At 41.8% G+C, this 17,981-nt stretch overlaps 1 protein-coding gene across 1 annotated transcript in view; it reads right to left on the bottom strand.

Moving 5' to 3' along the window:
• The window catches only part of LOC126152714 (mucin-19-like), a 401,377-nt gene that overhangs the window by 267,484 nt on the left and 115,912 nt on the right, over window positions 1-17,981 (bottom strand). Inside the window, exons 8-9 of the mRNA XM_049916057.1 lie at window positions 16,933-17,397; window positions 11,502-11,847 (exon numbers count right to left, since the gene is read on the bottom strand). Of these exons, the coding sequence (XP_049772014.1) occupies window positions 11,502-11,847; window positions 16,933-17,397 (811 nt within the window). The remainder of the gene's footprint in view (window positions 1-11,501; window positions 11,848-16,932; window positions 17,398-17,981) is intronic.

Here is a 17,981-nt window from a genome sequence, read left to right as displayed (position 1 = left end):
TCTGCGCGGATGCACAAACAGTGCTTACGGGATTCGGCAAAAAAGCCGCAAGTGATGAGGATAATGGGAAAGGGCACTATGAATAAAGTGCGGGACAATAAGTTGGGAATGTGGGTCTCACGGGAGGCGTGCCAGAGATAAATTCGTGCAGTCGCACATCCTCTGTGTCCTCGGCGACTCAGATGGATAGAGCGTCTGCCATGTAAGCAGGAGATCCCGCGTTCGAGTCCCGGTCGGGACACACATTTTCAGCTGACCCCGTTGACTTATATCAACGCATGTTTGCAGCTAGGGGTATTCATTTCATTGTAATTTCGTCCCAAGGAGCTGCATGGTCACCGATGGTATCTGTTCTTTCGGACATGTCCGAACCATCTTCATATACATTAATTCCAGTCTGAGAAAGGTTTTCTGTCTCCTTGGGAAAGTATACTCATAGCCTCTGCATTGAAGTATGTGTCTGCAAATGTCTGCTGGTCATATCATTGAGATAGTAAAGTGTTCCACTAGCACATCCTGCTGACATTACCTTGTAAGTCGAATAGGTAAAAGCTTCTGTCCACAAACCACCACAGTTTTAGAAAGCATCACTCGTGCAAAACTCAGTTTCTCCTTTTCTCACGTGATATTCTGCGAACTATGATCGAAGGGCAACAGGTGGATTCCATATTTCGAGGTTTCCGTAAAGAATTTGACACGGTACCACACTGCCGACGGTTAATGAAGGTACAAGCATATTGATTAGGTTTCCAGATATGTGTATAGCTGGAAGACTTCTTAGTTAATAGAACCCAGTATGCTATCGTCGACGGCGGCCAGCGTTCATCAGAGACCAGGATGTCGTCAAGAGAGTGCCAGGAGTGTTATTTTCCAGCTACATAAATGATTTGGCGGTCAGGGTAAGCAGCAGTCTGCGGTTGTTTGCTGATGATGCTGTGGTAAATGGGAAGGTGCGGTCGTCGAGTGACTGTAGGGGGATAGAAGATGAGTTAGACAAAAATTTCTAGTTAGTGTGATGAAAGGGAGCTAGTTCTCAATGTAAAAAAATGTAAATTAATGAATATGAGTAGGAAAAACAAACTCATAGTATTCGAGTACAGCATTAGTGGTGTGCTACTTGACACAGAGCAATATAAAAGTGCATTGTGTGAAAAGGATTGTAGCAGAATGGTCTCCTTTGGCTTACTGGAAGAATTTTAGCAAAGTGTGCTTCATCTGTAAAGGTGACCTCATATAGTATACTAGTGCGACCAATTGTTGAGTACCGTTCGAGTGTTTAGGATCCGCACCTGATTGAATTAATGAAGACATCGAAGCAATTCAGAGATGGGCTGCTAGATTCGTTACTGGTACGTTCGAACAAAACGCAAGTATTACGGATACGCTTCGTTAACTCAAATGGGAATTATTGGAGGGAAGGCGACGTTCTTTTCGAGGAATACTATTGAGAAAATTTAGAGATTCTGCATTTGAGGCTGACTGCAGAACAGTTTCACTGTCGCCAACGTACGTTTCGCGTAAGAACCACGAAGATATGATTAGAGAGATTAGAGCTCGTACAGCATATGAACAGTAATTTTTCCCTCGCTCTGTTAACGTGTTGAACAGCAAGGAAAATGATTAATAGTGGTTCAGTGTACCCTCCATCACGCACCGTACAGTTGCTTGCGGAGTATATATGTAGATCTAGATGTAGATGTAGAAATATTTTCTTTGGAGTCCAACAATCCATTCTGGCAACGCTGCTCTGCAAATATCAGTTTATGACGACTCGAAGGTATTTGCTTCGATCACATTTTCTTCCACTTTAATAAGATGTCTTAGAGATGGAAATGAAGAAATGAATAGTAGAGATCATGAAAAGCTGTTTGTTGGGCTTTCTAGTTTGCTAGTGTTACGACTAGGCTGCGCAACGAAATGGTCAGGTTGTAGTAAGATGCTGATCCCCACCATTGATGGTCAAAAATCAGCTTTTCTGAAACTACTGCAGACACTGACTTACGTGCTGGAGGGAGCAGTGGAGAGGTTAACCTGCAGAGAAAGCGGCGCTTGGAATGGCGCTTACAAAGCGCATTTTACCCGGCGCATTGATTTCATTTATGCAAGAAGGTATTAGTTTGTGCCAGGCCCAATCCCTGACGCTTGGCGCGACATCTGTTGATAGTTCGCCAATACTAGGCTTGAGCTCTTTGTAGATAATTACAATAAAGTTATTTACTCACATTCTATAGCTCGATAACGACTAACTTTCTGCTGTGCACTACAACTGCACTCCTCAAAGTGTATTAATATTTTTAGTCACTGTAATGTTGAAGAAAAATTTATGAATTATGCTCCTACATAGTTAGCTAAAATCGAATTATTTGTCTTGCAATGGTAAAGTTTGATTAAATTCTGTGAGCATTGTCCCTTACCGTCAGACCGAGTAATAATTCTAATTTGATTTTAGTGCGATTTGTAGTAGGAATTTATTATAATAGAAGTTAACTTATTTGCTATGTTACTAGCTAGTAAGTTTTGGAAAAATACTTCACATGTTTGTAGTTTGTAGGCCTTATTATTTATAAAACCATTCACCATCACTGTTCGTTCCTGGTCGATGCAGGTACAAATTCTATCACTCGTTTTGGCCCACGGTATAAATCAAGTTTCACAGACTGGTCTTAATTTGATTGTAATGAAGAAACAAGCACATCAGAATGTACTTCATATTTGCTACGTATCTGAATTTGTAAATGATGAGGGTAAAAGGGGCTAACTGCATTTGAAATGCAATTATTTCTGCTCGTGGTGTCGTTCTACGCGTAAGAATCAAATGGAACATGAGCTACCGTGTTTTCTCAAGCCCATTCTTTACAAAATAAGGAAAACATACATAACGGATATTAAGCAATTAGATTATAGGGTAAGTGAGATGAGCGAATTAAATGTGTGTGGAAGATTACTGCAAAGAAGTAAATACCAACATCTTTGCAATGGAGAACAAATGAAAGGATTATACGATACTGAAATGCCTGTGTTATTCCACATTACGGTCTTCCTTCGGACATACGAGCACTTCCGAAGGAACAGGCACTGCGGCGACTGCAGCTCTTATGAAACACATGAAATATATTCGCAGTTGCAAATATGGACAACCATTGTTACACGCTTGACAGGGATGAACATCGACTGATGTGTGGATCTTCTGCAGAGGCGTGGCAGGTGATTCAGAAAATGCTTGCCTTTATATTACGTACGTCCCCCGCCTTCCCATTGCACCGAAGACGCGTCTATTCCCAGATAAGACTTATTTCCAACGTACGAAGACCAACACGGTTAACTGGATAAAAGGCTATCGAGCTGTTACTTGTTTCATGAAGGAGAGGAGAGTATTATTGATGTTTGAGCATTCCTGCAACATCGCTTTACCTTCCTCACTCACAATCCGCGTTATCGTCAATACCATGCTAACTTTTTGGGTAGTGCCTTTTTCGACCGCCCCCTCTCCCATTTTTGTTTTGTTCCTTACTAATGCTAATTGCACATCATTGTTTTTCGCCTGGAGGGCGTCCTATTTGATCTTAATTGTTTTTTTATTTTGGGAATGATGAAAAAGTGGTAAGGCGATCGCTCGCAATAAGCGGGAAATCCGGGTTCGAATCCCGGCCTGGCCCAAATTTTCATTGTTATCATTCCATTATAGCTGAAGCCTGTCCATATTTGCAACTGCGAATACATTTCATTCGTATCATGAAAGGACTGGCGCAAAACGGTGCTAACCCTGGATTCAAAAAGATTAGTTCGAGCGCATTATCAGTTCGCCCCACGTCGTGTTCAGAAATATTTCCTTATATGTTGCTAGAAAGATGTATCTACTACATAATTTCTTTTGTCTAAGTGGATTTAAATAATTTTCTTGACCAAACATATAATATGTAATATCTCAAAATACGGTCTTGTGGATTAGCACTTTCTTCCCCCGACCCCTTCAGAGTCAGTTGTCATTTGAATTCTTCATTCACTTTCCTATTGTCACTCGAGGATCATCACAACATATCGGGCGCTCTGTTTATTTCTAAAGCCAAACTGTTCTTCTAAAGATAGAATTTTTACTTGATCTCAGTATTAAATTTGACAGAATTTTCGAAGTATGTGATAAAATGCTAAGATATCTATATGATCTCATATTGTCGCTGACACTTACTTTTAATGTATGAATGAAAGTACAGTTATCAACTTTTTCAAACCTAGTTTGTTCGCCACACCTTTAACTCCCCATTCCACAGCTAGAAGCAGACCTACAGACACTCTTGTTAATACAAGATGTGTTTCTGAGTCGAATTTGATGAGCAGCTACCTTAAACTTGTTCATAAAATGCGATCTCTTGAGTTGTGGTTCAAATGGTTCCAATGGATCTGAACACTATGGGACTTAACAGCGGAGGTCATCAGTCCTCTAGAACTTAGAACTACTTAAGCCTAACTAACCTAAGGACATCACACACATCCATGCCCGAGGCAGGATTCGAACCTGCGACCATAGCGGTCGCGCGGTTCCAGACTGAAGCGCCTAGAACCACTCGGACACCACGGCCGGCTCTTGAGTTGTCTTTTCTGTCTGTATCAGTCTTCATTTACTTTATCCTCTGGTGTATCTTTATCCTCACATTTTGACCATGAAAGCAGTTTTTCGAAATACTCCCGTGCGATTCTAGGCGCTACAGTCTGGAGCCGAGCGACCGCTACGGTCGCAGGTTCGAATCCTGCCTTGGGTATGGATGTGTGTGATGTCCTTAGGTTAGTTAGGTTTAATTAGTTCTAAGTTCTAGGCGACTGATGACCTCAGGAGTTAAGTCACTTAGTACTCTGAGCCATTTGAACCATTTTCGAAATACTCTTTCCATTCATTCATACTGAAGAACTATCTATTTACATTTCTGCATGGTGATGTGACGTGTGTATATGGCCAATGAAACCACAATTACCAACATTACATCTACAATTCCCAAAGACTTAATACGGTGAAATTACGTAGTTCCCTATTCTATTTCGAGAAGCACAGAATTGTCACGATGATGCATTCAGAAACTATGGAAAATACGGACTGCGGTTACTGGAAAAAGGTTTCAAGTGGGAGTTGTGAGATTAACGACTTGTTGTAGTGCGCGATCTCTTTGCTTCAAGTAAGGTAGACTATAACGGCGTCAGTGATGACGGAGAAGAACGGGGGGAGGATAGATTCTGAAATACTCAGACCAAAGAACTACTTCAAACATTCACTGGAAACTGCTTTAAAAACTAGGCAACGAAACATGAATGGGAAATATGCATCTTGGGCGTTCCTATGATCGACTTCACAAGCGTCAAGGTCTTCTTTCGTTGGACTTCACTTTTGTTCTTCGCTGTAACATTTTGTCACATATCATATCTGTGCCTATCGAGATGAGGGCTCTGAGTAATAATTATTTGGATTGTGGTTGAGGCAGAGAGTTTTTTTCAATTTTGGGTCTGGCCCGATAGACGGTCGCAAAGTGCAGTCACAATTTTGGCTGTCTGACTGTTAGTAATTTACATTTTATCACTACCCTGGAGCTGGTGGTTTAGTTTTCTCCATTCTACGTAGAGTGTGCTGTAGGTGGTAGAGTCTTTCCGTTGACTTCAAATATTCTTCGAGTACGATTATTTTCATAGCAGGATAGGCAACCATCGTTAATTGTGGCTGTGTCGAGAAGAAATCTAGATCTGCTCATAAACATTTCCCTATGAATTTGTGTTGCCATACATCGCACGATTTGTATGACGCTCCGCACAGCGCTAAGAGTGCAGTGATTTCCGCTGCTGCTGTAGTGAGTGAAACACTGTGCGGCTCTACATTTATAGCGAGTAGAAGGAACGTTCCAGTGTTACGGCTGGCTACTGTACGACAGCGACACGGTGCATTTACGAGGGTCGTCCGTTAAATAATGCCTTGTCATTTTTTTTTCAGAACATTTTTATTCTTAAGAGTTGGAATTTGTTGACAAAATCAGTCAACATTTTTGTTACATGTATTATTTTTCCACATAGCCTCCGTCACGTTCTAAGACTTACACCACGAAGGCATGTTTTCGCTGCATGAGATACACTCATACAGTCTTAAAAGTGTGTCCACGTAGTGAATCCTTAAGTGGCCCAGTCAGATGGCTTCAAAGGGAGCCAGCTCAGGGCTCTAGGGTGCAAGAGGCAATGATTTCCAGCCCAGATTGTCGATGTGTTGCCGGATTCTGAGACTTGTTTGTGGCCGTGTATAGTCTTGTTGAACCAAGATTTCTTTTGGGTTCCTGTCAGACCGCACACTTCAGTTATTGAGTTTAATAGAGTTTTCGCATATGCCTCTGAATTAACTGATAGACCCTTATGGAAACAGATTGCCCAGGTTTCGTTCCCGTAACGATCCATGACAGAAAATCCTGCCGATTGGCCTCAAACTGCTCTAGTAAATGAGACAAAATAGCTTTCCTTTGAATCTTGTAGACTGTTGTGATCATTCGTGGAAACCATCTTGAACGCACATTTGAAGATCGAATTGTCTCAATCACTGCACACTTCTAATGTTGAGCTATAGCTGTACAGCCAGTTGTCGAGCTGTGATGCGCTGTTCTGCACGAAATAAAGTACCCACGCCATTCATCATGTCGAAAGCAATGTGTATAACAGGACGTTCCGAAAGTGGTTGATGACGGAACTCAGCTCCTGCACTTCTTGACGATTTAACTCTCTTTTCCCATCCCCCAGCAGTACTCCTGTCAACTGCGTGATTTCAATACACTCCACAGAAGCGTTTGAATGTGTTTACCACTGTTACTTTTTACCTAAAGAAGAATACAGTTGTAGCACGTAGCTTGTAATGAGTGCCTCGTCGAAGTTTCGCATGTGTTCAGAAGAAACATCAGATTTGATATACCTAAAAGGATGTTTCCGTATTCATATTAAAGACTGTAAAAAATATGGGAAGCTATTTATTGAAAGACCCTCAAATACATATATAATGCATGACAAAAAAAGGAGCACCTAGATGTGGAGGAGGAAACAAAATGAAACTTCATGGATTGAGAGGGTATGTGGTATTATTGCAGTAACAATAAAATCGGCTCAAATTTACAAACAACCTAGCAGTAAAAGCCCACTTACCAGTATCATGTTTCATCTCTTCTGGCCTGGATTTATGCACTGATTTGGTTGGGAAGTGTTATTAAGCAGTTGTATCCTCTGAGCAGTTGAGCCAAGCCGGCCAACAACTGTTGTAACAGGTCCTTGATAATCCAGATCCTGGGAATGGGACGGATTTGATGTCAGAGCTGGACCATATGACTGCCCTGTATGGGGAATATAGGCAGTCATTTTTCCCTCGTTCTGTTTGGGAGTGGAACAGGGAGAGAAGATGGTAGTTGTGGTACGAGGTACCCTCCGCCACGCACCGTATGGTGGACTGCGGAATATGTATGTACATGTAGATATAGATGTAGAGCGTATGTTCTATTGGAGACATATCTGGGATCTAGTTGGGCAGTGGAGTACCTCAAAATCACGTAAACGTTTCATTGACACATATTCCGTATATAGACGAACATTGTCCTGTTAAAAAAAAAAAAAAAAAAAAAAAAAGCGCCATGATACTGTCGAATGAGAGGCAGCACGAGAGGACGCAGCATATACGGGACGTACTGACCATTGTGACGTCAGAGTTCCCTCATATACTAGCATTCTTGGCATAACGTCAAACCTGATGGCTCCCCATAGCACGACGCCAATGTGCTCCTCCAAAACATTGGAAGAATGGACTTCACCCCGGGCGCCGCCATATTTGACGGCGATGGTTATGCAGGGTAGTGCAGAATCGCAATTCATTGATGAATACAGCACGACATAATTCATCACGTCCATGCTTCCCAGTCACGTCATCAGTCCAGATGCAACCGTGTGTGTTGAGGCGTTTGACGTCAGCGTACACATGGCTCGGTAATTTTTTGTTCGGCTACTGATTGTTCCAATCAATGGTGCGAAAGACGACTGTTGCAGTGAGTCGATTACTTGTTGTCGTATGCCAGGAGCAGATGTCAAGGGATTACGACGTGCTTGGCGCGCAATACGCCGCTCTTCCCATGTGGTGGTGAGACGTAGTCTATCGGAACCTTGACGACGAGTATGCCTGACTTCACGTCCCCATGCAAAACAGCATGTGGTCGCTTTCACACCCAAATTCTCCACAAATCTAGATGTTCCAGGACTGACCAGCTGGTGAAACGCAGACGCATAGTGGACAACATTGTCCCAGAAGCAAATGAAAGTAGTTCCAATCCTCCAGTTGGAACAAGGTTTTCGTGAGTTTTTCTCTAACCATCAGGCGAATGCTGGAATAGATAATTCCATCCCAAAAATTCCCATTTGTGGTTCCCTATGTTCCACTACCACCCTGTTGGGATATTTTGACTCTTCAGTCTTCAGACTGGTTTGATGCGGCCTGCCTCGAATTCCACTCCTGTGCTAACCTCTTCATCTCGGAGTAGCACTTCCATCCTGCGTCTTCAATTACTTGCTGGATGTATTCCAATCTTTGTCTTCCGCTACAGTTTTTACCCTCTACAATTTTTATCTTCTGCAGCTCCCTGTTGTACCATAGAAATTATTCCGTGATGTCTTAACTAATGTCCTACCAACCTATCCCTGTCCTACCAACGTGTCGCTTTTTCTTGTCAGTGTTTTTTATATCTTCCTTTCTCTGCCGATTTTGTCGAGAACCTTCTCATTCTTTACCTTATCAGTTCACCTAATTTTCAACATTCTTCCGAAGCACCATATCTCAAATGCTTCAATCCTCTTCTTTTCCGGTTGTCCCACAGTCCATGTTTCACTGCCATACAGTGCCGTGTTCCAAACGTACATTCTCAGAAATTTCTTCCTCAAGTTAAGACACATCTTTGATATCAGTTGACCTCTTTTAGCCAGGAATGCCCTTTTCGCCAGTGCTGTTCTGCTTTTTATGTCATCCTTGCTCCGTCTGTCGTGAATACTTTTGCTGCTTAGGTAGCAGAATTCCTTAAGTTCATCTACTTCGTGATCACCAGTCTTCATGTTTAGTCTCTCGCAATTCTCATGTCTGCTACTTATTACTCTGTCTTTCTTCCATTTACTCTCAGTCCATATTTTGTACTCATTAGAATGTTCATCCAGCACATCCTGCAATTCTTCTTCACTTTCACTGACGATAGAAATCTTATCGGCCAATCTTATATTGATAGCCTTTCACCTTTAGTTTTAATTCCAGTCTTGAACCTTACTTTTATTTCTGTCATTGCTTTTTTGATGTAAAGATTGAACAGCAGGGATCGAAAGACTATATCCCTGTCTGACGCCCTTCTTAATCTGAGCACTTTGTTGTTGGTCTCCCATTCTTAGTGTGCTTACTTGGCTCTTCAGGATATTGTGTATTAACCGTTTCTCCTAGCAGCTTACTCCTATTTTTCTCAGAATGTTGGGTATCTTGTCTAACGCTTTTTCCAGGTCAACAAATCGATGAATACGTCTTGATTTTTAGTCTTGCTTCCATCATCAACCAAAATGTAAGAATTGCCTCTCTGGTGCCTTTACCTTTTCTAAAGCCAAACTGATCGTTATCTAACACATTCTTAGTTCTCTTATCCATTTTTCTGTGAATTATTCTTTTTAGAAACTCTGATACGTGAGCTGTTAAACTGCTTGTGCGGTAACGTACGTACTTGTCGGCTCTGGAAATTTTCGGAACTATGTAGATGAAGTTTTTCCGAAAGTCAGAAGGTATATCGCGAGACCCATCCATTCTACACACCAACCTTTTCATAGAAACCATCCTGGCACTAGCCTGGAGCGATTAGGGAAATCACGGAAAAGCTACATCTGGATGTCAGGACGTGGGTTTGAACCGTCGTCGTTTAAATTCAGATTCTAATATTGGATATCCTATCTCTTCTGTACCGTCTCTTGTTTCTTCTTCTATCGCGTCATCAGACAATACCTCCCCTCTTAGAGGCCTCCAGTGTATTGTTTTCACCTATCCGCTCTCTTCTCTGTATTTAGCAGTGAAATTTCCAATGCTTTTAGTTTCACCGAAGGTTGTTTTCTTATATACTGAGTCAGTCATCCTGACCGTCATTCTTTTCCGATGTCTTCACAGTTTTCATGCAGCCATTTCGCCTTAGCTTCCCTGCACTTCCTATTCATTTCATTCCTAAGAACTTGTGTTCCTGTATTCCTTTGATGATTTTTGCACTTTCTTCATTCATCGATCAACTGAAGTATTTCTTCTGTTGCCCATGGTTTCATTGCAATTGCGTTCTTTGTACCGACGATTTTCTTTCGAGCTTCTGTGATCGTCCTTTTTAGAGATGTCCGTACCTCTTCGACCAAACTGCCTACTGAGCTATTTCTTATCATGGTGTCTATTGCCTCAGAGAAATTCAAAAACAAGTACCTCTTCATTCCTCAGTACTTGCGAATCCCACATTTTTGCGCATTGATTCTTCCTGACTAGTCTCTTAAACTTCAGCCTACTCTTCATTAATACTAGATTAAGGTCTGAGCCTGTATCTGTTCCTTGGAACGCCTTCCAATCCAGTATCTAATTTCGAAATCTCCGCCTGACCATGATGTAAGCTAACTTTTCCAAGTATACCTGCTTTTCTTGTGCTTTCTGAACAGAGTATTCGCTATAAATAGCTGAACTTTATTGCAGAGCTCAATTATTCTTGCTCCTCTCTTATTCCTACTACGAAGCCAACTTTCTTCTGTTACTTTTTCTTCTGCTCCTTCCCCTACAACCGCATTCGAATCCCTCATGATTATTAGATTTTCATCTTCCTTTACGTACTGATTTACCCGTTCAGTAACATCATGTACTTTATCTCTTCATCTTCCGCTTGCGACATCGGTATGTATACCTGAGCTATCGTTCTCGGTGTTGGTTTGCTGTCGATTCTAATGAGAAGAAGACTTTCTGAATTGTTCACAGTAACTCACTCTCTGTCGTAACTTCCTATTCGTATCGAATCCTACTCCAGTTATGCAATTTTCTGCTGCTGCTGTTATTTCCCTGTACTCACTAGATCAGAATTTGACTTAACTGACCGCCGCTGTGTCTGTATTGAGCCTTAGCATTCCCCTTTTCAGATTTTCTACCTTCCCTACCACGTTCAGACTTCTGACAGCGTACGTCCCGTATCGTAGATTGTTATCCTTACGCTGGTTATTCAATCTTTTTCCACGTTCACCTCCTCCTTGTCAGTCCCCTCGAGGATATCCGAGTGGGGGACTTGTCCGGAATCTATCGCCCATGCTGGGACTATTATGACACTTTTTCAATTGCCGGCCACATATCCTGTGGATACAAATGATACGTCCCTGTTGGGATATCTGTTTGAAAAGGGCGATGTCCTAGAACAGTCATCGTGTTCTTAGGGGCTGGGATAAAAAGTGCTAAAACAAATAATAAGAAAAGAATGACCTACCTGTCCTGGCGGGCGGCGACGGCAGCGGCTTAGCTGGCTCTACGCTGACCACGACGTCTTGGCCGGCGCCCGCGGGCTGCAGCACGGTGTACTGCTTGGCGTCGTGGCAGGCGGCGGCCGTGCCGTTAACAGCCCCGGTGGCAGCGCCGCCCTTGAGCACGGTGTAATGGTGCGCTGCTTTGCTGGGCAGGCCACCGCCGGAGCCGGGCGCTTGCGAAACCGCCTTCAGGAGATCAGCGGCCCCCGGCTTGCCCGGCTTGGACTCGGGGCCCGCGCTCGCACCAGGGTAACCCACGAATGTGGCAGCTGCGGGGAACGGGCCCAGAGGGTCCAACGGTGGAGGCACCTGCCCAACATATTTGCCAATGTGCTGCAGCTAATGACAGGATAATTGGACTATGTTAAGACATCGGGAATGATTTCCTTAGTACTAGTACGAGATAAAGGGACCAAAAACTATATAAGAATCCAAGGATTGAAATATATCCGACAAATAATTGAGTATTTTGGGTGTAAGTGGTACTCTGAGATGATACGCTTCGCGCGGAAAAAAAGGCCTTGGCCGGCGCGTCGAATCAGTCGTAAAACAGTAGACCAAAAAAGAAAGAAAAAAAGGGGATGTAGGCGTACTCTCCACCCCTTATTGCGGATGCTCTCGGCTGTTAATCACAAGATTAGGCTTCCACGATGATCTAACACATATAGAGGTAACGCATGATACAAACCTATATGTATATACGTTATTCAAAACAGATGTGATAACTCACAATATTTGATCTTTCCAGTTGTTCCTGGGAATGTACAGAGTGATCAAAAAGTCAGTATAAATTTGAAAACTGAATAAATCACGGAATAATGTAGATAGAGAGCTACAAGTTGACACACATGCTTGGAATGACTTGGGGTTTTATTAGAACCAAAAAAATACAAAAGTTCAAAAAATGTTCGACAGATGGCGGTTCATCTGATCAGAATAGCAATAATTAGCATAACAAAGTAAGACAAAGCAAAGATGATGTTCTTTACAGGAAATGCTCAGTATGTCCACCATCATTCCTCAAAAATAGCTGTAGTCAAGGAATAATGTTGTGAACACCACTGTATAGCATATCCGGAGTTATGGTGAGGCATTGGCGTCGGATGTTCTTTCAGCGTCCCTAGAGATGTCGGTCGATCACGATACACTTGCGATTTCAGGTAACCTCAAAGCCAATAATCGCACGGACTGAGGTATGGGGACCTGGGAGGCCAAGAGTGACGAAAGTGGCGGCTCAGCACACGATCATCACCAAACGACGCGCGCAAGAGATCTTTCACGCGGCGGAGCACCTGGTTCTAATAAAACCCCATGTCATTCCAAGCATGTTTGTCAATTTTTGGCTCTCTATCTACATTATTCCGTGGTTTATTAAGTTTTCAAATTTATACTGACTTTTTGATCACCCGGTATTCGCTCTTGAAGTTTATAAATCAAGTGACACGTTAGCCGTGTCCTTTTCGCTATGCGTCACATCGTATGAGAACATTTTATATTGGTGATTTTTTTTCTGTTAGAGTAATACGTTTTCTTTTTTGCGTGTAGGGAACATTCTAATAAATCGATATACTTACGAAATTTTCATGATTTTTTGAATTTTTAAAAATATTATTGAATATTGTTTTTGATTATCATACTTTTAGGTGCTTGTGTTTTGAAGCGTTCCATTAAAAGTCAATGGAAAGGTCCCATAAATAGTGCTTTCAGGAAACAATGAGAGGGCGTTAAGAGAATTGTCAGAAGAAGAAGTGAACGAGGGGTAGATCTTGTAAACTACACGTGCTGATAGTACAGCACTCCAAAACTTACTTGGAGATGGACAGTTGATCTTTTCTATAGACATTTAAATAGTGTATGGAGGAATTCAAACACATTTTTAAAAATTCAGCTATAATTATACTGATGTAGAAGACGAGCATTTCTGAAACGTCTTGACGTTAAAAATGGACGCAACCAGCCTCTATCACAAAAAAATTTATTTTGCTGGTAACCGGTCTTGGTCAGTTTTTGACCACCATGGTATAACTGTCTGAGGATGGTCAGAAACTGATCAAAACCGGTTACCACGATAATAAATGTTTTTGCGGTCGAGACTGTTTTTTTTTCTCTGATGGAAGACGAGTGCTACTTCACTTTCCGAGGATAGCAGCGTCTCCTAACCAGGTAGAGAGCAGGTCCGGGAACCAGAAAACTTGGAGTCTGTTATGTGCGTTTCACCCATAAAAACAAATCAACAAAAACTGTGTGTGTGTGTGTGTGTGTGTGTGTGTGTGTGTGTGTGCAGTGCAATAAAGGCGTGCACTAGATACATTGTGTCAGGGACACGAAATATATTCCAGGTGCAAGTGAGCTGCACTTGAGAACTTATTTATCTCAAATTATTAAAAAAATATGTTTTCCTTCATAAAAATACCGTTAAAATTATTAAGGGTTTATAATTTACATGATCACAAATTCCTCAATGAAAAAAAAAAAACAAAAAAAAAACAAATATTGAACGTACTAACTACGTGGTAGAATTCTCATTTAGTAATATCACTCAAAGTAAAACAGACAATGTACCTGAACTAACGGTTGCAGATGTAAGTCTTCGGAAGAAAGGGAGGAGGGTAGCAGGTTTTGAAGTCTGTCAGACGACGAGATCAGTGATGGAGGATAAGCTCGAGCGGGCAAGAATAAAGTAGAAAATTCGACCGTCTCCTTTACAAAAGGACCGACACAACATCCTCGTCGAACTATGTTTGGAAACCACGTAAAATCTCAAGAGCGATAACTGGAGAAATTTTCAATCCCACTCGTACCGAAAGCGAGTCTAGTTCCTTAAGCACTTGCGAATATCGTTTGTTATGTAAACTGACGCATTGGTAGCGCGTTTCGATGTTTTGCTGTTGATATTATTTTCTAATGTGTTCATTAACATATTATTTCTTGTCGGAATACACCTTCTTCTTTTCTTTAGTGGCATGTAGGTCCTCGACCTTTCCGGGCTGCCGTCATTCCCATTTCTTATGGTCTCGTCGCTTTTCATCCTGTGATCTAATTTCAGTTATCTTCTCTTTCTTATCCTATATAGATGCTTCTACCATTCTCTGCTACAGTCTATTTTTTCAGTAAAAATGACGGCAACCAACAGCTCTTTCGTAGTATGAACGATTTATTTTTACGTACCTGGTTTCGCTTGTAATCCAATATTCAGACAGATAAGTACAATGCCGAATAGTACTTTTGTCATGAAGAGAAAGTCTTTTACTTAAAATAGTGTAAAACACGTGCTTTAATTTATCTGAGAAAATGAATTCAGCTTCATATGTACTACAGTTCTTATTTCAGGAAGCAAACGCGTATATGTACACTGATGAATAAAGTGTATGAACAAAAACTGCTCTATTATAATATTTCTCCAACAAATAATACTTTTGTTAGCAGTGAGTTATTAAACACAGTAGACATGGAACACGTTTTTTCTTCGTGACGTTATATTCATAGCCAAATGCGATATTCCAAATACCATTTCAAGAGCTTCTAGAACTAGAGTTGAGGCCTTTTCTAACGTAATGTGTAGGAGCCTTGGAATTAATGCTAGAATTCTGCAGTGTCGTCCTGAAATAGCTTCCAGTTGTCTTATTCCGACGAGGCAGCAATGATCGAGGATTTACGCCGAGGTTAACACGCTGGACTCTCACTCTGAAGCATCGGGCTTCAAATCCCCGTATTGCAATTCATACTTCTGTGATTATCCTATGTCATTGACTTCAATCTGGAATAGTTCCTTTGGGAAGGACACAGCAGATTTTCTTTTCAATGCCTGTGCGCTGTCTCTCATGATCTCACCGTCGACAGAACATTAAACCATTATCTTCATGTTTTCTTTCCTGTTGTTATGATAAGTAAAATCTGCAGCTATGTGCTAGAAATGACTCAGAGGAGCTTTAAAAGGGTGACGGGAGACTTTAGATTTGATATCTCTTCGGAGATATTTACGTCAGTATACTTGTTAATTTATTCGAACAGTTCCTTGGGTGACCACAGGGTGCTGAGTGTACTTCGTTCTAGATATGTTCACTGTAGAAAATCTCGATGTGGTCACAGGGAATAGATCGCGGGACGCTATATATTAGACCCTACATCTACACCTACATCTACACACATACTCCGCAATCCACCATACGGTGCGTGGCGGAGGGTACCTCGTACCACAACTAGCATCTTCCCTCCCTGTTCCACTCCCAAACAGAACGAGGGAAAAATGACTGCCTGTATGCCTCTGACCCTGTATCCGGGGAATGAAATGCGTTTTTGTATTGGATTAATATTTTGTTTACTGCATACAATATATGAAAACACAAAATCAGAGACAGGATGAAAGTCACTGAAAGATTACTTATTGCTCCACTTGAACTGCGTTAAAGAAAATTTCTGAGCGCTGTAAAATGTACGTCCGACTGACGACTGGCGACCAACAGTGTTGCGCGCTCTGTGTACATAAAACTTTCCTATTACGGTGTATCTCTCCGAGATATTCGACGAGAAATGATTATGTGAAACAAAAAGACAAAGAATCTCACGATGAAAGCCATTCATGCATTAAAATAACAAAAATTAACTGCAGATTCAAATAAAGTTTTAGATTAATTACCGAAAAATAAGCTTACGACCGTCGTGGATAAATTATCCAAGAATTCTGCCGAATGTTTGACTGTTGCGAAGAAGTGTCTCCACTTTGAAACAAAAGTTGGACAGTGAAGGCATTGTATCAACGTTTGAACAGTACTAAATATGTGTTAGTGATGACAAAGTATAGTTCGGTTATAGGCTACAGGGCATCTCAGGAGGAATGGTCCATATTGAGGTATATCATAGGAATGACCATTCGAAACAAAGAAGTATAGTAAACACGGACTGTAAAATTCATTCATTCGGTACTGTGCAACAAGTCTCTTCTATTGCAAGCTCTTTGCTTCCCATATTTTGAGAAATCGTAGAATGAACCAAAACAAGAAAAAATGCCTAATAAACATGGGCTGTAAAGTGCGTACCTTAAGAGCTATGAGCACTTGTTCATTTTCACTACTGTGTATCACGTCTCTTCTACTGAACAAGCGTTCATAGCTGTTACTGTGTGCGTCTTAGAGTCCACGTTTACTAGACTTTTTTGCTTCGGATGATTGTTCCTCTCATACACCTGAATATTGACCATTTCTCCTCAGGCACCCAGCATAGTTGATTTAAAAAATTACATTCAATAAACGGTACTTACTAACGTATCCCGCTTCTGTGTAACGTCCCATTGAACTGAATGCCAGATAAGTGGTTTTTAGACACTGGTAGTCTCTTGGTTTGATTTTTAATGAAGAACATCATCGGAAACTCCGGTTACTGTAATAGAACAAATACCTTTGTTGTGGTAGGAGTGCGAAATGCTGAAGTTGCCGCCGAGTTGTTGGGGCTGAAAGCGGACGTAACGGAGGCCGGGGACGCCGTCGGCTGATGCTGCCCATCCACCGCTTTGGGAACCGCTCGTTCCTTAACGTCGCTTTGCGCCGTTACGGTGCCGCTGGCCCCACCGGTTGCTGACGGGTCTGACATGTCGATTTCCAGCTCGTTTGACGAATCATCGACCAGTTCGTTGAAGTCTGGCTCGTAGCGTGGCTGCGAGAACTTGGGTCCTGTCGTGTCGCTACCGGCCGTCGCTGTGCCCACCTTGGACTGGGCGCTCGCGCACTCGTTCTCGATCTTCAGCAGGTTCTCCAAATCTCCACCCCCGCTGGAGCCAGCGCCGTTGGCTTTCACTGAAGGAGTCAGCTGTGCAGGATCTTTGACGATCTCGCCCGTGGACGGCAGCAGCACTGGCTTTACGTCCTAAGGCAAAGCAAATTTCATGTAACTACGCAAATCTCATGTTACGATACTGAGATTTATTATAAATTGGGATGTAATAATGGCAAGAAACAGCACATAACGTACCACAAGGTATACATAACAGCAAGCCCACAGTTTTTGCGTGACAATTACATTAACCACATTAGTATTTTGAAACTTCCTGCAGTCGTCAACATAAGTATTCATCAATATGCCAGCAATAAACACATTGTTGGGCAAAAATTAAGGAGGAAAGCTACTTTCGCAAGATGTGCACTGTCAAGATCGATGAAACTTGGAGCACACATAGAAAGAATTGCTACGGTGTTGTACAGAAGGCATCTGAACGAAACAGCATTTCTGAAGATGAGAAATTTGTTAACATCGAGTATAGATTTAAGTGTCAGAAAGTCGTTTCTGAAAGTATTTGTATGGAGTGTAGCCATGTATGGAAGTGAAACATGGACAATAAATAGTTTAGACAAGAAGAGAATAGAAGCTTTCGAAATGTGGTGCAACACAAGAATGCTGAAGATTAGATGAGTAGATCATATAACTAATGGGGAGGTATTCAATAGAATGGG

The sequence above is a fragment of the Schistocerca cancellata genome, chromosome 1, assembly GCF_023864275.1.
Source record: "Schistocerca cancellata isolate TAMUIC-IGC-003103 chromosome 1, iqSchCanc2.1, whole genome shotgun sequence".
In the NCBI taxonomy this organism is placed as follows: domain Eukaryota; kingdom Metazoa; phylum Arthropoda; class Insecta; order Orthoptera; family Acrididae; genus Schistocerca; species Schistocerca cancellata.
The sequence above is the reverse complement of the archived record's forward strand: the minus strand, read 5'-3'. Positions and strand labels throughout refer to the sequence as shown.